Source organism: Panulirus ornatus, chromosome 23 (genome assembly GCF_036320965.1).
Source record: "Panulirus ornatus isolate Po-2019 chromosome 23, ASM3632096v1, whole genome shotgun sequence".
Classification (NCBI taxonomy): Eukaryota; Metazoa; Arthropoda; class Malacostraca; order Decapoda; family Palinuridae; genus Panulirus; species Panulirus ornatus.
In genome coordinates, this window is record NC_092246.1 from 57896 (window position 1) to 79007 (window position 21112).

The 21112-nt window shown below is 40.4% G+C and overlaps 1 protein-coding gene across 4 annotated transcripts in view; it reads right to left on the minus strand.

The window, feature by feature from the left end:
- mim (missing-in-metastasis) overlaps positions 1–21112 on the minus strand; it is a 323746-nt gene that overhangs the window by 37976 nt on the left and 264658 nt on the right. For all 4 annotated transcript variants that reach the window (XM_071676353.1, XM_071676355.1, XM_071676354.1 and 1 more), the window contains 2 exons: positions 13951–14188; positions 12322–12504 (listed from right to left, as the gene is read on the minus strand). In XM_071676353.1, the coding sequence (XP_071532454.1) occupies positions 12322–12504; positions 13951–14188 (421 nt within the window). The remainder of the gene's footprint in view (positions 1–12321; positions 12505–13950; positions 14189–21112) is intronic.

The following is a 21112-nucleotide window of genomic DNA, read 5'->3' on the forward strand; positions in this document are numbered from 1 at the left end:
TGGTTGAGAGAGCAGAAGAGGGTGTTTTGAAATGGTTTGGGCACATGGAGAGAATGAGTGAGGAAAGATTGACCAAGAGGATATATGTGTCGGAGGTGGAGGGAACGAGGAGAAGAGGGAGACCAAATTGGAGGTGGAAAGATGGAGTGAAAAGGATTTTGTGTGATCGGGGCCTGAACATGCAGGAGGGTGAAAGGAGGGCAAGGAATAGAGTGAATTGGAGCGATGTGGTATACAGGGGTTGACGTGCTGTCAGTGGATTGAATCAAGGCATGTGAAGCGTCCGGGGTAAACCATGGAAAGCTGTGTAGGTATGTATATTTCCGTGTGTGGACGTGTGTATGTACATGTGTATGGGGGGGGTTGGGCCATTTCTTTCGTCTGTTTCCTTGCGCTACCTCGCAAACGCGGGAGACAGCGACAAAGTCTAAAAAAAAAAAAAAAAAAAAAATATATATATATATATATATATATATATATATATATATATATATATATATATATATATATATATATATACCTGGGAAATGGGAAACAGAAGGTGTCACGCGGGGAGTGCTCATCCTCCTCGAACGCTCAGAGTGGGGTGCCTAAATGTGTGTGGATGTAACCAAGATGTGAAAAAAGGAGAGATAGGTAGTATGTTTGAGGAAAGGAACCTGGATGTTTTGGCTCTGAGTGAAACGAAGCTCAAGGGTAAAGGGGAAGAGTGGTTTGGAAATGTCTGGGGAGTGAAGTCAGGGGTTAGTGAGAGGACAAGAGCAAGGGAAGGAGTAGCAATACTCCTGAAACAGGAGTTGTGGGAGTATGTGATAGAATGTAAGAAAGTAAATTCTCGATTAATATGGGTAAAATTGAAAGTTGATGGAGAGAGGTGGGTGATTATTGGTGCATATGCACCTGGGCATGAGAAGAAAGATCATGAGAGGCAAGTGTTTTGGGAGCAGCTGAATGAGTGTGTTAGCGGTTTTGATGCACGAGACCGGGTTATAGTGATGGGTGATTTGAATGCAAAGGTGAGTAATGTGGCAGTTGAGGGAATAATTGGTATGCATGGGGTGTTCAGTGTTGTAAATGGAAATGGTGAAGAGCTTGTAGATTTATGTGCTGAAAAAGGACTGATGATTGGGAATACCTGGTTTAAAAAGCGAGATATACATAAGTATACTTATGTAAGTAGGAGAGATGGCCAGAGAGCATTATTGGATTACGTGTTAATTGACAGGCGTGCGAAAGAGAGACTTTTGGATGTCAATGTGCTGAGAGGTGCAACTGGAGGGATGTCTGATCATTATCTTGTGGAGGCTAAGGTGAAGATTAGTATGGGTTTTCAGAAAAGAAGAGTTAATGTTGGGGTGAAGAAGGTGGTGAGAGTAAGTGAGCTTGGGAAGGAGACCTGTGTGAAGAAGTATCAGGAGAGACTGTGTACAGAATGGAAAAAGGTGAGAACAATGGAAGTAAGGGGAGTGGGGGAGGAATGGGATGTATTTAGGGAATCAGTGATGGATTGCGCAAAAGATGCTTGTGGCATGAGAAGAGTGGGAGGTGGGCTGTTTAGAAAGGGTAGTGAGTGGTGGGATGAAGAAGTAAGAGTATTAGTGAAAGAGAAGAGAGAGGCATTTGGACGATTTTTGCAGGGAAAAAATGCAATTGAGTGGGAGAAGTATAAAAGAAAGAGACAGGAGGTCAAGAGAAAGGTGCAAGAGGTGAAAAAAAGGGCAAATGAGAGTTGGGGTGAGAGACTATCAGTAAATTTTAGGGAGAATAAAAAGATGTTCTGGAAGGAGGTAAATAGGGTGCGTAAGACAAGGGAGCAAATGGGAACTTCAGTGAAGGGCGTAAATGGGGAGGTGATAACAAGTAGTGGTGATGTGAGAAGGAGATGGAATGAGTATTTTGAAGGTTTGTTGAATGTGTCTGATGACAGAGTGGCAGATATAGGGTGTTTGGGTCGAGGTGGTGTGCAAAGTGAGAGGGTTAGGGAAAATGATTTGGTAAACAGAGAAGAGGTAGTAAAAGCTTTGCGGAAGATGAAAGCCGGCAAGGCAGCAGGTTTGGATGGTATTGCAGTGGAATTTATTAAAAAAGGGGGTGACTGTATTGTTGACTGGTTGGTAAGGTTATTTAATGTATGTATGACTCATGGTGAGGTGCCTGAGGATTGGCGGAATGCGTGCATAGTGCCATTGTACAAAGGCAAAGGGGATAAGAGTGAGTGCTCAAATTACAGAGGTATAAGTTTGTTGAGTATTCCTGGTAAATTATATGGGAGGGTATTGATTGAGAGGGTGAAGGCATGTACAGAGCATCAGATTGGGGAAGAGCAGTGTGGTTTCAGAAGTGGTAGAGGATGTGTGGATCAGGTGTTTGCTTTGAAGAATGTATGTGAGAAATACTTAGAAAAGCAAATGGATTTGTATGTATCATTTATGGATCTGGAGAAGGCATATGACAGAGTTGATAGAGATGCTCTGTGGAAGGTATTAAGAATATATGGTGTGGGAGGCAAGTTGTTAGAAGCAGTGAAAAGTTTTTATCGAGGATGTAAGGCATGTGTACGTGTAGGAAGAGAGGAAAGTGATTGGTTCTCAGTGAATGTAGGTTTGCGGCAGGGGTGTGCGATGTCTCCATGGTTGTTTAATTTGTTTATGGATGGGGTTGTTAGGGAGGTGAATGCAAGAGTTTTGGAAAGAGGGGCAAGTATGAAGTCTGTTGGGGATGAGAGAGCGTGGGAAGTGAGTCAGTTGTTGTTCGCTGATGATACAGCGCTGGTGGCTGATTCATGTGAGAAACTGCAGAAGCTGGTGACTGAGTTTGGTAAAGTGTGTGAAAGAAGAAAGTTAAGAGTAAATGTGAATAAGAGCAAGGTTATTAGGTACAGTAGGGTTGAGGGTCAAGTCAATTGGGAGGTAAGTTTGAATGGAGAAAAACTGGAGGAAGTAAAGTGTTTTAGATATCCGGGAGTGGTTCTGGCAGCGGATGGAACCATGGACGCGGAAGTGGATCATAGGGTGGGGGAGGGGGCGATAATTCTGGGAGCCTTGAAGAATGTGTGGAAGTCGAGAACATTATCTCGGAAAGCAAAAATGGGTATGTTTGAAGGAATAGTGGTTCCAACAATGTTGTATGGTTGCGAGGCGTGGGCTATGGATAGAGTTGTGCACAGGAGGATGGATGTGCTGGAAATGAGATGTTTGAGGACAATGTGTGGTGTGAGGTGGTTTGATCGAGTAAGTAACGTAAGGGTAAGAGAGATGTGTGGAAATAAAAAGAGCGTGGTTGAGAGAGCAGAAGAGGGTGTTTTGAAATGGTTTGGGCACATGGAGAGAATGAGTGAGGAAAGATTGACCAAGAGGATATATGTGTCGGAGGTGGAGGGAACGAGGAGAAGTGGGAGACCAAATTGGAGGTGGAAAGATGGAGTGAAAAAGATTTTGTGTGATCGGGGCCTGAACATGCAGGAGGGTGAAAGGAGGGCAAGGAATAGAGTGAATTGGATCGATGTGGTATACCGGGGTTGACGTGCTGTCAGTGGATTGAATCAGGGCATGTGAAGCGTCTGGGGTAAACCATGGAAAGCTGTGTAGGTATGTATATTTGCGGGTGTGGACGTATGTATATACATGTGTATGGGGGTGGGTTGGGCCATTTCTTTCGTCTGTTTCCTTGCGCTACCTCACAAACGCGGGAGACGGCGACAAAGCAAAAAAATAAAAAGAAAAAAAAATATATATATATTCCGAAAACCCATACAAATCTTCACCTTAGCCTCCACAAGATAATGATAAGACGTCCCTCCAGTTGCACCTCTCAGCACATTAACATCCAAAAGTCTCTCTTTCGCGTGCCTGTCAATTAACACGTAATCCAATAATGCTCTCTGGCCATCTCTCCTACTTACATACGTATACTTATGTATATCTCGCTTTTTAAACCAGGTATTCCCAATCACCAGTCCTTTTTCAGCACATAAATCTACAAGCTCTTCACCGTTTCCATTTACAACACTGAACACCCAATGTATACCAATTATTCCCTCAACTGCCACATTACTCACCTTTGCATTTAAATCACCCATCACTATAACCCGGTCTCGTGCATCAAAACCACTAACACAATCATTCAGCTGCTCCCAAAACACTTGCCTCTCATGATCTTTCTTCTCGTGCCCAGGTGCATATGCACCAATAATCACCCATCTCTCTCCATCAACTTTCAGTTTTACCCATATTAATCGAGAATTTACTTCCTTACATTCTATCACATACTCCCACAACTCCTGTTTCAGGAGTAGTGCTACTCCTTCCCTTGCTCTTGTCCTCTCACTAACCCCTGACTTTACTCCCAAGACATTTCCAACCCACTCTTCCCCTTTACCCTTGAGCTTCGTTTCACTCAGAGCCAAAACATCCAGGTTCCTTTCCTCAAACATACTACCTATCTCTCCTTTTTTCACATCTTGGTTTCATCCACACACATTTAGACACCCCAGTCTGAGCCTTCGAGGAGGATGAGCACTCCCCGCGTGACTGCTTCTTCTGTTTCCCATTTTAGAAAGTTAAAAAATACAAGGAGGGGAGGACTTCTGGCCCCCCGCTCCTGTCCCCTCTAGTCACCTTCTACGACACTTGGGAAGTAAGTCAGTTGTTGTTCGCTGATGATACAGCGCTGGTGGCTGATTCATGCGAGAAACTGCAGAAGCTGGTGACTGAGTTTGGTAAAGTGTGTGAAAGAAGAAAGTTAAGAGTAAATGTGAATAAGAGCAAGGTTATTAGGTACAGTAGGGTTGAGAGTCAAGTCAATTGGGAGGTAAGTTTGAATGGAGAAAAACTGGAGGAAGTAAAGTGTTTTAGATATCTGGGAGTGGATCTGGCAGCGGATGGAACCATGGAAGCGGAAGTGGATCATTGGGTGGGGGAGGGGGCGAATATCCTGGGAGCCTTGAAGAATGTGTGGAAGTCGAGAACATTATCTCGGAAAGCAAAAATGGGTATGTTTGAAGGAATAGTGGTTCCAACAATGTTGTATGGTTGCAAGGCATGGGCTATGGATAGAGTTGTGCGCAGGAGGGTGGATGTGCTGGAAATGAGATGTTTGAGGACAATATCTGGTGTGAGGTGGTTTGATCGAGTAAGTAACGTAAGGGTAAGGGAGATGTGTGGAAATAAAAAGAGCGTGGTTGAGAGAGCAGAAGAGGGTGTTTTGAAATGGTTTGGGCACATGGAGAGAATGAGTGAGGAAAGATTGACCAAGAGGATATATGTGTTGGAGGTGGAGGGAACGAGGAGAAGTGGGAGACCAAATTGGAGGTGGAAAGATGGAGTGAAAAAGATTTTGTGTGATCGGGGCCTGAACATGCAGGAGGGTGAAAGGAGGGCAAGGAATAGAGTGAATTGGATCGATGTGGTATGCCGGGGTTGACGTGCTGTCAGTGGATTGAATCAGGGCATGTGAAGCGTCTGGGGTAAACCATGGAAAGCTGTGTAGGTATGTATATTTGCGTGTGTGGACGTGTATGTATATACATGTGTATGGGGGTGGGTTGGGCCATTTCTTTCGTCTGTTTCCTTGCGCTACCTCGCAAACGCGGGAGACAGCGACAAAGCAAAAAAATATATATATATATATATATATATATATATATATATATATATATATATATATGGAAGCGGAGGTGAATCATAGGGTGGGGGAGGGGGCGAAAATCCTGGGAGCCTTGAAGAATGTGTGGAAGTCGAGAACATTATCTCGGAAAGCAAAAATGGGTATGTTTGAAGGAATAGTGGTTCCAAAATGTTGTATGGTTGCGAGGCGTGGGCTATGGATAGAGTTGTGCGCAGGAGGATGGATGTGCTGGAAATGAGATGTTTGAGGACAATGTGTGGTGTGAGGTGGTTTGATCGAGTAAGTAACGTAAGGGTAAGAGAGATGTGTGGAAATAAAAAGAGCGTGGTTGAGAGAGCAGAAGAGGGTGTTTTGAAATGGTTTGGGCACATGGAGAGAATGAGTGAGGAAAGATTGGCCGAGAGGATATATGTGTCGGAGGTGGAGGGAACGAGGAGAAGTGGGAGACCAAATTGGAGGTGGAAAGATGGAGTGAAAAAGATTTTGTGTGATCTGGGCCTGAACATGCAGGAGGGTGAAAGGAAGGCAAGGAATAGAGTGAATTGGAGTGATGTGGTATACCGGGGTTGACGTGCTGTCAGTGGATTGAATCAAGGCATGTGAAGCGTCTGGGGTAAACCATGGAAAGCTGTGTAGGCATGTATATTTGCGTGTGTGGACGTATGTATATACATGTGTATGGGAGTGGGTTGGGCCATTTCTTTCGTCTGTTTCCTTGCACTACCTCGCAAACGCAGGAGACAGCGACAAAGCAAAAAAAAAATATATATATATATATATATATATATATATATATATATATATATATATATATATATATATATATATATATATGTTTTTTATATTTTATTTATTTTGCTTTGTCGCTGTCTCCCGCATTTGCGAGGTATCGCAAGGAAACAGACGAAAGAAATGGCCCAACCCACCCACATACACATGTATATACATACACATCATCACGCGCAAATATACATACCCATACATCTCAATTTACACATATATATACACACACAGACACATACATATATACACATGCACACAATTCACACTGTCTGCCTTTATTCATTCCTATCGCCACCTCGCCACACATGGAATAACATCCTCCTCCCCCTCATGTGTGCAAGGTAGCGCTAGTAAAAGACAACAAACGCCCCATTCATTCACACTCAGTCTCTAGCTGTCATGCAATAATGCCCTAAACCACATCTCCCTTTCCACATCCAGGCCCCACACAACTTTCCATGGTTTACCCCAGACGCTTCACATGCCCTGATTCAATCCATTGACAGCATGTCAACCCCGGTATACCACATCGATCCAATTCACTCTATTCCTTGCCCGCCTTTCACCCTCCTGCATGTTCAGGCCCCGATCACTCAAAATATTTTTCACTCCATCTTTCCACCTCCAATATGGTCTCCCACTTCTCCTCGTTCCCTCCACCTCCGACACATATATCCTCTTGGTCAATCTTTCCTCACTCATTCTCTCCATGTGCCCAAACCATTTCAAAACACCCTCTTCTGCTCTCTCAACCACGCTCTTTTCATTTCCACACATCTCTCTTACCCTTACATTACTTACTCGATCAAACCACCTCACACCACATATTGTCCTCAAACACCTCATTTCCAGCACATCCACATACATGTATATATATATATATATATATATATATATATATATATATATTTTTTTTTTTTTTTTTTTTTTTTATACTTTGTCGCTGTCTCCCGCGTTTGCGAGGTAGCGCAGGGAAACAGACGAAAGAAATGGCCCAACCCCCCCCCATACACATGTACATACACACGTCCACACACGCAAATATACATACCTACACAGCTTTCCATGGTTTACACCAGACGCTTCACATGCCCTGATTCAATCCACCGACAGCACGTCAACCCCTGTATACCACATCGCTCCAATTCACTCTATTCCTTGCCCTCCTTTCACCCTCCTGCATGTTCAGGCCCCGATCACACAAAATCTTTTTCACTCCATCTTTCCACCTCCAATTTGGTCTCCCCCTTCTCCTCGTTCCCTCCACCTCCGACACATATATCCTCTTGGTCAATCTTTCCTCACTCATTCTCTCCATGTGCCCAAACCACTTCAAAACACCCTCTTCTGCTCTCCCAACCACGCTCTTTTTATTTCCACACATCTCTCTTACCCTTACGTTACTTACTCGATCAAACCACCTCACACCACACATTGTCCTCAAACATCTCATTTCCAGCACATCCATCCTCCTGCGCACATCTCTATCCATAGCCCACGCCTCGCAACCATACAACATTGTTGGAACCACTATTCCTTCAAACATACCCATTTTTGCTTTCCGAGATAATGTTCTCGACTTCCACACATTTTTCAAGGCTCCCAAAATTTTCGCCCCCTCCCCCACCCTATGATCCACTTCCGCTTCCATGGTTCCATCCGCTGACAGATCCAGTCCCAGATATCTAAAACACTTCACTTCCTCCAGTTTTTCTCCATTCAAACTCACCTCCCAATTGACTTGACCCTCACCCCTACTGTACCTAATAACCTTGCTCTTATTCACATTTACTCTTAACTTTCTTCTTCCACACACTTTACCAAACTCAGTCACCAGCTTCTGCAGTTTCTCACATGAATCAGCCACCAGCGCTGTATCATCAGCGAACAACAACTGACTCACTTCCCAAGCTCTCTCATCCCCAACAGACTTCATACTTGCCCCTCTTTCCAGGACTCTTGCATTTACCTCCCTAACAACCCCATCCATAAACAAATTAAACAACCATGGAGACATCACACACCCCTGCCGCAAGCCTACATTCACTGAGAACCAATCACTTTCCTCTCTTCCTACACGTACACATGCCTTACATCCTCGATAAAAACTTATATATATATATATATATATATATATATATATATATATATATATATATATATATATATATATATATACATATATATATATATATATATATATATATATATATATATATATATATATATATATATATATATATACATATATATATATATATATATATATATATATATATATATATGGGGACAGGGGAGAAAGAACACCTCCCACATACTCCCTGCGTGCTGCAGAAAGCGACCAAAAGGGGAGGGAGCAGGGGGCCGGAAATCCCCCCCTCTCGCCCTTTCCTAATTTTCCAAAAGAAGGAACAGAGAAGGGGGCCAGGTGAGGACATGTATATATATATATATATATATATATATATATATATATATATATATATATATATATATATACATGATGTTAATGTCTGGAGAGGTGAAACTGGAGGGATGTCTGATCATTATCTTGTGGAGGCAAAGGTGAAGATTTGTAGGGGTTTTCAGAAAAGAAGAGAGAATGTTGGGGTGAAGAGAGTGGTGACAGTAAGTGAGCTTGGGAAGGAGACTTGTGTGAGGAAGTACCAGGAGAGACTGAGTACAGAATGGAAAAAGGTGAGAACAAAGGAGGTAAGGGGAGTGGGGGAGGAATGGGATGTATTTAGGGAAGCAGTGATGGCTTGCGCAAAAGATGCTTGTGCAATGAGAAGCGTTGGAGGTGGGTTGATTAGAAAGGGTAGTGATTGGTGGGATGAAGAAGTAAGGTTATTAGTGAAAGAGAAAACTTTCACCCACTCCTCAGGTGCAACCTTCTGTTTCCATGCTAAATTACATATCAGATGCATCCACTCTATCACCTTCTCTACCAAACTCCAGCATTTCAGCCATAATCTCAACCACTCAAGGTGCCTTTCCTACCTTCAGCCTCATTACTGCTCTTCTTACCTCCCTTTTTGCTACAGGCCCCTGCACTTGTATCCTCTTCCTTCCCTCCTCCATACCCATGCATGCAATTGCTAATTCTGCAACCTTTGATAGTATTTCTCCAAAAATTTTAAACTCTTCATTCACACATGTCAGCATGCCTACATTCATTGCACTTCCATCTAAGCTTTCACTTATCTTCCTTTCATACTCCTCTCTGCATTTTTTCTAATTCATCTTCCTGCTTGCCAACACTTTTAGTTCTTCAATCTTCCTTACAACATACCTGCACTTCTTCCTGATCCTCTTTCAAAATGGTCAGTCGCCAAAGAACCTCACAACTCTAGCATCTAGCATGGCCTTTCTCAATGTTTCATCCACTTCACATAGTCAGTCAAAGACTTTTACTCTTCTTTTCCATCATTCCTCATCCATGTATATCTGCGGATCACCCTGTGCTGAAAAAAGGTGTTTGCGAGAATAAACCCCTCTCACCACAAACATCCACAAGATAACTTCCATTCTCATTTACTCCAGGCACTCTCCATTTACCAACTATCTCACCAGTTTCATCACATCGCACTCGCATTAATGTCACCAATTACAAATACATACCTCCCATTTTCAAACAATTTGTAGTTGTTCATATTTCTCCAGAAATGCTTCGTTTCATACTTACCTTGTACGGTCTTCATATTCATGGGCGCGTATACACATACCCATGCATATTTCACGATTACAATCTTTCCTTTTGCTCACACTATTCTTCATCCATTCCATCCATGCTCTGTTACACCCTCCCACACTCTTGTTGATAGCAGAATTGTGCATCCCTCTTACCCAGTAATTCTCACTGATTCCTGTCAATACCACTCTTCCTAACATGCCCTCCCATAACTTGAATTCATCATTTTCATTCCACACACCCTGCCCAAGGATATGGGTTTCCCAATCCCTAGCACATCCACCCTACAACTTTTAAACTTCTTCCCAAGCTCCCTCCTTTTATTCTCCCGTCGTCCCATTTACATTCAGCGCTATCACCCTCAATCACTTGTCCCTTTTACTCCTCAGCATAAATTGTAGATTCCAGTGCTACTTCTTAGCCTTTTAGGCCTTACCAGTGACAGGCCACTGGCAGATGGCAACTCCAGCACAGTGTTTCCAGGGGTAGTGGGACTCCAAAATTTTACAAAACACTAAAAAGTCCCAGCACATTTCAGGTGTTGGTCAACACCTCCTCTTTCAGTTCCATCCCTAAGGGGTGTATTAACAAGGTCACCATGAGAAGGCAGGGTAAGACCTGAATACTCTAGAAAAATAATAGTGTGCCCTTGATGTACAGAAATTTGAAGACTTTCCCCAATCTTTAGCCTATTCACAGTAGCAGCACCTCCTAACCTCATTGGTTATGATACTGCCACTGTGCAAAGCTATGCAATAGCACACATGTTCCTTCTACTACTCTGATAACTTTGCTGAAGCTTTTCCAACTTATGGATATATCATATTCATTGGCAATATCATCCCAGATTTGCTTGTCAAGAGTGATAAGATCATTAAAGTCTGCAAGAATAAAATCTATATTTTTGCTTTGTTCATGATGACTAGCATTACAGAGTGTTGAAAGTTACCTCAAAGGTAATGCTAATGATCACTCATTCCAAACCATTCTCCACCTTTAACATCACAGACTTCATTTGTAGCTTGAACTAACTCAAATATCAATGACACAAGTATTCTCTTTAACATGTTGTGTTTGGGCACTATCAAGTAAGCTCTGAGCCCAAACCCAAGCAACTTGAGAGGAATTCTCTCCATTTAGAAACTGTGAAGTTAAAATCTCCAAATACCAATGAGCTCTGCTCATTAGAAACGTCTGCTGACTGGTCATAAAGTCATTTGTTTCCCTCTAGTATTAATGCAGGGGCCCATAAACATAATTTACTCAATGTTTTTCTTATGAAGCTCATCCTTATTTTCTACAAAAATGGAGTTAATATCATCATGATCAACAACATTTTCAGAAAAAGACTAAGATGAGATTTGACTAAGACTTAGACTTTATTACCTACTTTACTTTCATTATCACTATCAAACAAGGTGTGCCCTGAAATTGTGTACTTGGAAAGGAAATAAAAATTTCATATCTGAACAAGATTATCTACCAATTGTGTCATAATTTTTCTCACTGCTATTGTTTCAAACTCCAGAAATTTGTTAGATATACCTGTATTGCAGACATTTGCATAACATATTCTGATATATGACAGACTTTTTATGATAATTACTTAAGGAAGAGGATGGATCTGCTGTACAAAGGCTGCATGCTTTGGCCAAAATCACATGCAGACTCACTGAGAAGACAGCTAAACTGCATGGTTTATAACTCATTCAGGTGTAATCCATCCTTTTAATATATATTGGGTCATATCTAAAAATGCTGCCAGAAGTTTATGAATTCAACTCCCTCCTGTAAACAAAGGTCAACTACTGTACCACCAACATCACCAATAACTACACGGTACTTGACAATGAGGTCCTACGGAGCATTCGTGTTGATCTCCCACACACATATGGCATGCCATATGAACCTGAGATGCATAATTTGAATTAAAATCGATTTATAATGAACAATCAAAGCCAGTGACTGAAACATAAGTGTGTTGCTTTGAAATTATGCAAATTCTGTCAATGAAATATGAAAGCACTAGTTACTACAAATTCCCATGCACTTAATATAATATAAAGGTGCCATACCACTATCTTATAGTGCAACTTCTCTGACTTTCTAGAGGGGAAGACCTAACAAGAACAAAAATGTGTAAAGAGCACCATAGCAGCAGTAAGTGTCACACTAAAGATGATACCAAAGCAAACTACACAAGCTGCACTGTATAATCTCACCATCAGATACTGCTGCACCATCATGTGGAAGAATCCCAGGTTGAGACACATTAACACTAGATCCAGGAGAAACATTTGAAGAGACATCAACGTCAGTCACTTCACAGCCACCATGAGTACTGTTTCCACTACTGTTGCCACCACAAAGCTCTGCCATATTGCTATACACTGGCTGAGGCACGACTGAAAATGTATAAAACAAACTTTCATTTTAAACTTAAGTCGTTGTGTTAGAGGTAATGAAAACAACATGGGTGCTTATCTGGCCGCAAGTGGAATTCTCTGAAACAGTTAGATACTAACTTCCTGACATTCCGTCTTCCATTGGTCAGAACTACAGGTCATAAAATGTAGTGTTGCTGTGTGTGCATCTATGCATGGAGAGTGTAGGACAAATGAGAAGTGCTTAGTGTCTTCATTGTGATCGTTGCATCATGGGCACAAAGGGTCTTGGGTTATGGTCAAACGCTGTTTGAAGTGTTGTTGGGATGGGCAATGACAGAGCGTAGACAGGAGAGTATGGCTTATGTTTGTCTGGGAAGTGTTGCTTATGTATTTCTTGTGATGTAAAGTTTAAAACTGTGTTGAGAGGATGGTTGTTCAGTGCTTGTCAGGTTATTTTGGTGTGTACTTATCTTTATACATTTGTTTAGGGTCATGGGCTTTGTGAGTTGCAGTTGCTGATGTGTGAGGCAGGGATAAGCTTTTTAATTTTACATGGGAGTTGGTGGTAGCTATAGAGTGGTTTAGGTGGTAGGGGTTTAACACTTTTGCACAGAATAGAGTACCAAGCATGTCTGGGAGGGATTTTATTGGGATGGTTTTGTTTCATTGCCTAGGTGTTGAAGTTCTTGGTTGTGAGGCAGCAAGTGATAGTTCTGAGTGTATTTTTTGTGTAGTTTGTAGGTTTGTTATATTTGTTTTTTAAGGTACTAAAAGGTTACAATATTTATAAAAATTATACAAATCATCACTGGCTGTTTGTTAGTTGAATGATATGCCACTGAAGTGGGAGAAACAATTAGTTATGAAAATATATACAGAATATATATATTTTTCTACATATGATTGCCACTTCCCGCGTTAGCAAGGTAGTGCCAGGAAACATAAAGAAAGACCCATCCACTCTCATACATATATATACACATGTATGCACATAAGATTTACTGTATAGCTCAAGAGGGGACAGGGGATTGCTGCTATTGGATACTCTGACAGAAATTACTGTTTTTCACTAAAAGTACAATTAATGAACCACTTCTCTAGCTTGACACTAATCAAAATTTTCGGTGGATTGTCCTTTAAAATCCTAATTATGCCTCAATTATATGTTTAGAATTCTTTATGTAAAATAAGAATGAATAAAAAATTCCCCACATACAAAACTTTTGTTTTCCTCTCGGAGGGTTAGAAAAAAAGGGGGAAATGTAAGAGGCCCTAAAACAAAACAAAAAATGCACATTTTCCAGATAAGACTGATAATTTAATGAGTTGGATGGACCTCCCTTCAGACAGCTCACTTTCTTCAAGAATACCCAAGAAGATTCATACCATAGTAAGGCATTTTACTTAACATAATTCAGTCATCAATGGAAGTAAAATTAAAGAAATAACAAAACTAGAACTCACTCATGTCAGGTGCTGCCATGTTAAAATCTGGTAATAGTGGCATCAACTTATTTGAGCCATATTGTGACAATGCTCGTTGGGGTTGATGTTGAGGTTGTGACTGTGATTGCAATTGTTGCTGTGGCTGTGACTGCTGTTGCTGCTGATGATTTTGGTTCCGAACAGAAGGTTTTTTATCTGGTAAAGCCGGTCGCTCAAGTGATGAACAACGATTTGGCACTGGAGGTTTAGTCTTACCCTGTTGAGAAAATTGTATGAGTTTTCCTTCATCAAACACACTAAAAGTGATTACTCAAAGACTGTTTGTTTGGATATTCCCTCAAATTTCTTTGAATGATTTAGGCACAACTAGTTCAGATGTGTAGAAATAATAAGTGCAGAAAGACTAATTAAAAGGATCTGTGTGTTAGAAGCAGATGAAGCAGTGGGGAAAAGGACACTGAGATGAAGATGGAAGGATGTAGTTAAGGACATTGGAACATTTAGGAGAGAGAAAGGTGTGCATGAGATTGTTTATATAAATGAGTGAAAATGAACAAAGAAGAGCCCATCAGCTTGCCTGGGATAGAAGATACTTATTACAATAAATCTTACAAGACAGCTAAAGTTTAGATGGATGTGTGCATAAGACTTCTGTTTTTAGCTGAATGATATGCCACTGAGGTGGGGGAAACAATTAATCATGAAAATATATTATTTCTATACTTGATTGCTGTTTCCCACACAAAACAAGGTAGAGCCAGGAAACAGATGAAGAAAGACCCATCCACTCTGATACACATATATACACATACATACATACATATACATATGTACATATTCATACTTGCTCGCATTTATCCATTCCCAACACCAACCCGCCCCACAGAAAACAGCATCGCCACCACCCTGTGACAGCAAGGTAGTGCCAGGAAACACAGGAGGAGAGGCCACATTCACTCACATCCATTCTCTAGCTGCCATTCATAATGCACCAAAACCGCAACTCCCTATCTACATCCAGGCCCCACAGACCTTTCCATGGTTTACCCCGTATGTTTCACATGCCCTAGTTCAGTCCACTGATGGCATGTTGAACCCAGTACACCACATCATTCCAATTCACTCTAATCCATGCACACCTTTAACCCTCCTGCATGTTCAGGCCCCGATCGCTCAAAATCTTTTTCACTCCATCCATCCACCTCCAATTTGGTCTCCCACTTCTCCTTCCCTCCACCTCTGACACATATATCCTCTTTGTCAATCTCTTCTCATTCATTCTCTTTATATGTCTAAACCATTTCAACACACCCTTTACTACTTTCTCAACCACACTCTTTTTATTTCCCCACATCTCTCTTACCCTTTCATTACTTACTTGATCAAACCACCTCACATCACATATCATCCTCAAACATTTCATTTCCAACATATCCATCCTCCACATACAACCCAATCTATAACCCATGCCTCGCAACCTTATCATATTGTTGGAACTACTATCCTTCAAATATATAACCATTTTTGCTCCCCGAGATAAAAGTCCTCTCCTTCCACACATTCTTCATCACTCCCAAAACCTTTGCCCCCTCCCCCACCCTATGACTCACTTCTGTTTCCATGGTTCAATTCTCTGCCACATCCACTCCCAGATATCTAAAATACCTCACTTCCTCCAGTTTTTCTCCTTTCAAACATACATCCCGATTAACTTGTCCCTCAACCCTACTGAACCAAATAACCTTGCTCTTATTCACATTTACTCTCAACCTTCTCCTTTCAAACACTTTTCCAAACTCAGTCACCATCTTCTACAGTTTCTCCCTCAAATCAGCCACCAAAGCTGTGCCATTGGCAAACAACAGCTGACTCACTTTGCAGGCCCTCTCATTCCCAACAGACTGCATACTTGCCCCTCTCTCCAAAACTCTTGCATTTACCTCCCTAACCACCCCATCCATAAACACACACACACACACATATATATATATATATATATATATATATATATATATATATATATATATATATATTGGAAAGGATCACAATTTTGCGCGTGATCAAGATATTCCTATGAGTCCACGGGGAAAATGAAACACGAAAAGTTCCCAAGTGCACTTTCGTGTAATAATCACATCATCAGGGGAGACACAAAAGAGAAATATAACAGTCAGTTGATATACATTGAAGAGACGAAGCTAGGACGCCATTTGGTAAACATGTAATTGTCCAAAACATACAACGAGCGTTCATAAACTTTTCATTTTACAAATCTTATCAACAATAAAGTTATCTAATTTGTACAGACCATCACTAATATTAAGATTATAATTCTTTGTGTATTCAATAATAGAAGATTCAATGATATTTCTCTTGGTAATAGAGTTAGAATTAACAACTGATATGGCGTTACTCCAGTCAATACAATGATCATAGTTTTCAACATGATTAAACAAGGCATCTGATTCTTGTCCCATTCTTATACTATATTTATGTTGCTTAAGTCTAACAGAAAGATCCTTACCAGTCTGACCAACATAAAATTTATCACAGTTTCCACAAGGAACTTTATAGATGCAACCAAGAGAATTTTCTGGTAAATTCCTGATTAAGATATTCTTTATAGTATTATTGTTGATAAAGGCAACATCTACATTAAAGGATTGAAGCAACATGGGAAGCAAAGTGAAATTATTATTAAAAGGGAGAACTAAAAGATTCTTGGTGTCAATGGGAGGTTTGGGCTCAACTCTATAAAATGATTTCTTTGCTAACTTAAGGGATTTATCAATGAAAGATCTAGGGTACTTTAACTTAGATCCAATAGAATATATCTTCTCAAACTCATCATCAATAAACTCTGGACTGCAAATACGTAATGCCCTTAGGAACATAGATTGAAATGATGATAATTTAACTCTGTCATGTTGAGATGAGTAATAATGGATATATGAGCATACAATGGTGGGTTTTCTGTATATGCTAAACTTAAACTTGTTTCCTTGTCTATGGATCATGCAATCTAAAAATGGTAACATACCATTATTTTCATTTTCTACAGTAAATTTGATGGAAGGTACTAAATTGTTAAGTAAGGGGAGAAATATTTGTAAATTTTCATTTGTTGGCCAAACACAAAGAACATCATATACATACCTAAACCAAATTGCATTAGAAGGTAAGATATCCTTTAGTAATTTTCTTTCAAAAAATTCCATATAAAGATTACTTAGTACAAGTGAAAGAGGGTTACCCATTGCCATATCAAACTTTTGAGCATAATAATTTCCATTAAATTGAAATGCATGGTCTTTTATATACAATTTTATCAGTTCAATGAAATTAGACTTTGAAACAGGTAAATGAATATCATCCAAGACATCAAATAAATATTCTAAAAGGTCATCAACTGGAACTTTAGTGAAAAGTGAGGAAACATCAAAGCTAACTAGTTTGAAATCAAAATTAATATTGATATTGTTTAGCTTGTTGGCTAAATCTACAATGTTCATGATATTAGAATTTGATACCTTACCCACTAACAGGCTTAATAAGGAAACTAACCATTTTGATAATTTATATGTGATGGAGCCTACTGAACTCACTATAGGTCTTGCTGGAAAATTTTGTTTATGTGTTTTGTTAAGTCCATACATATATGGCAATGAAGGGGACAAAGATGACAAATTTTTGATAAGAGAAATGTTACCTTTCAACAACAACTTCATTTCTTTATTGAAGTGAGAATTAACTGCTTCTAAGGGATTTTTACTAAGTTTAGAATATGTTGTGTTATCATTTAGAAGATCATTCATTTTAGATAAATAGTTACTTTTGTCTAAAATCACAACAGTGTTAGCCTTATCTGCTTTAGTAATATGTATATCCTTGACTTTTTTAAGGTGTTAATAGCTCTTATGAATCTTTTAGGGCAATTAGCTTCAACTGGTTTTGACAAACTGGCATACACTAAACCCTTGCAAATATTAATATCATCATTACTTAAATTACTGTATTTTTCTAAATTACAAAGGTGGAAAGATGGAGTGAAAAAGATTTTGAGTGATCGGGGCCTGAACATGCAGGAGGGTGAAAGGCGGGCAAGGAATAGAGTGAACTGAATCGATGTGGTATACCGGGGTTGACGTGCTGTCAATGGATTGAATCAGGGCATGTGAAGCGTCTGGGGTAAACCATGGAAAGTTCTGTGGGGCCTGGATGTGGAAAGGGAGCTGTGGTTTCGGGCATTATTGCATGACAGCTAGAGACTGAGTGTGAACGAATGGGGCCTTTGTTGTCTTTTCCTAACGCTACCTCACACACATGAGGGGGGAGAGGGATGTTATTCCATGTGTGGCGAGGTGGCGATGGGAATGAATAAAGGCAGACAGTGTGAATTGTGTGCATGTGTATATATGTATGTGTCTGTGTGTGTATATATATGTGTACATTGAGATGTATGGGTATGTATATTTGCGTGTGTGGACGTATGTATATACATGTGTATGGGGGTGGGTTGGGCCATTTCTTTCGTCTGTTTCCTTGCGCTACCTCGCAAACGCGGGACACAGCGACAAAGCAAAAAAAAAAAAAAAAAAAAATATACACACACAAACACACACTTTTTTTTTCTTTTCTTTTTTTTTTTTTTTTTAATTTTCCAAAAGAAGGAATAGAGAACTGGGCTACCTCGCTAATGCGGGAAATGGCGAATAGTTTGAAAGAAATATATATATATATATATATATATATATATATATATATATATATATATATATATATATATATATATATATACACAGTCATATACATCAATTCATGTGTACCACAAAAATATTCTTAAATTATTGAAAACAAGGACAATACTTTCATTAAATCAAAACATATGATGTAAATGCCTTACTTCACCAACTGTTAAGCATCAAAAAAGTGAGACAACCAGGACAGACTGATTCTCTTAAAATTACTGAACTTTATCTTACTTCATCTTCAGCACATCTTCCCAGTAATATGCTAATGTACAAGAAACATTAAACATAGTTAAAATCTCTCATTACACTTGCAATATTTAACATTCATCACAAAGATCTGGATGATATTTATTGAGATAGTTTTGCAACAATAATTTGAATATAAGCTGCCTTCTCAGCCCACAAAAACTGACATGAAGAAATGTTCTTAATTATGGGAAAGTCCCAGAGTTACTAACTGCACTGTTTACACTGGAGGAAATTCTGAGTCATCATCAAACTTAAGGACACTCTTTGGAGGCGATTCACAAGCAGTAGCCATCTCACTCATTTTGTCTGTTTCAACGCGCTTTTCTGTTCTTTTCACATTCCAGTGTTCTAATCGTCTCTGCTTCCTTTTCTCCCTTGCCTTTCTTCGGATTAAGACGATATTAAGTTATCATAAATGTAGTAGGAAGCATTTCCGGTGTCTTTCAGACGGTGTGAATTGTGTACATGTGTATATGTGTGTGTGTGTGTGTCTGTGTGTATATATATGAGTGCGTTGAGATGTATGGGTGTGTGTGTTTGTGTGTGTGGACGTGTATGTGTGTACGTGTGTATGTGGGTGGGTTGGGCCGTTCTTTCGTGTGTTTCCTTGGCTGCCTTGCTGACGTGGGGGGCTTATTTAATGTATGTATGACTCATGGTGAGGTGCCTGAGGATTGGCGGAATGCGTGCATAGTGCCATTGTACAAAGGTAAAGGGGATAAGAGTGAGTGCTCAAATTACAGAGGTATAAGTTTGTTGAGTATTCCTGGTAAATTATATGGGAGGGTATTGAATGAGAGGGTGAAGGTATGTACAGAGCATCAGATTGGGGAAGAGCAGTGTGGTTTCAGAAGTGGTAGAGGATGTGTGGATCAGGTGTTTGCTTTGAAAAATGTATGTGAGAAATACTTAGAAAAGCAAATGGATTTGTATGTAGCATTTATGGACCTGGAGAAGGCATATGATAGAGTTGATAGAGATGCTCTGTCGAAGGTATTAAGAATATATGGTGTGGGAGGCAAGTTGTTAGAAGTAGTGAAAAGTTTTTATCGAGGATGTAAGGCATGTGTACGTGTAGGAAGAGAGGAAAGTGATTGGTTCTCAGTGAATGTAGGTTTGCGGCAGGGGTGTGTGATGTCTCCATGGTTGTTTAATTTGTTTATGGATGGGGTTGTTAGGGAGGTGAATGCAAGAGTTTTGGAAAGAGGGGCAAGTATGAAGTCTGTTGGGGATGAGAGAGCTTGGGAAGTGAGTCAGTTGTTGTTCGCTGATGATACAGCGCTGGTGGCTGATTCATGTGAGAAACTGCAGAAGCTGGTGACTGAGTTTGGTAAAGTGTGTGAAAGAAGAAAGTTAAGAGTAAATGTGAGTAAGAGCAAGGTTATTAGGTACAGTAGGGTTGAGGGTCAAGTCAATTGGGAGGTGAGTTTGAATGGAGAAAAACTGGAGGAAGTAAAGTGTTTTAGATATCTGGGAGTGGATCTGGCAGCGGATGGAACCATGGAAGCGGAAGTGGATCATAGGATGGGGGAGGGGGCGAAAATTCTGGGAGCCTTGAAGAATGTGTGGAAGTCGAGAACATTATCTCGGAAAGCAAAAATGGGTATGTTTGAAGGAATAGTGGTTCCAACAATGTTGTATGGTCGCGAGGCGTGGGCTATGGATAGAGTTGTGCGCAGGAGGATGGATGTGCTGGAAATGAGATGTTTAAGGACAATGTGTGGTGTGAGGTGGTTTGATCGAGTAAGTAACGTAAGGGTAAGAGAGATGTGTGGAAATAAAAAGAGCGTGGAAATAAAAAGAGCGTGGTTGAGAGAGCAGAAGAGGGTGTTTTGAAATGGTTTGGGCACATGGAGAGAATGAGTGAGGAAAGATTGACCAAGAGGATATATGTGTCGGAGGTGGAGGGAACGAGGAGAAGAGGGAGACCAAATTGGAGGTGGAAAGATGGAGTGAAAAAGATTTTGTGTGATCGGGGCCTGAACATGCAGGAGGGTGAAAGGAGGGCAAGGAATAGAGTGAATTGGAGCGATGTGGTATACAGGGGTTGACGTGCTGTCAGTGGATTGAATCAAGGCATGTGAAGCGTCCGGGGTAAACCATGGAAAGCTGTGTAGGTATGTATATTTGTGTGTGTGGACGTGTGTATGTACATGTGTATGGGGGGGGTTGGGCCATTT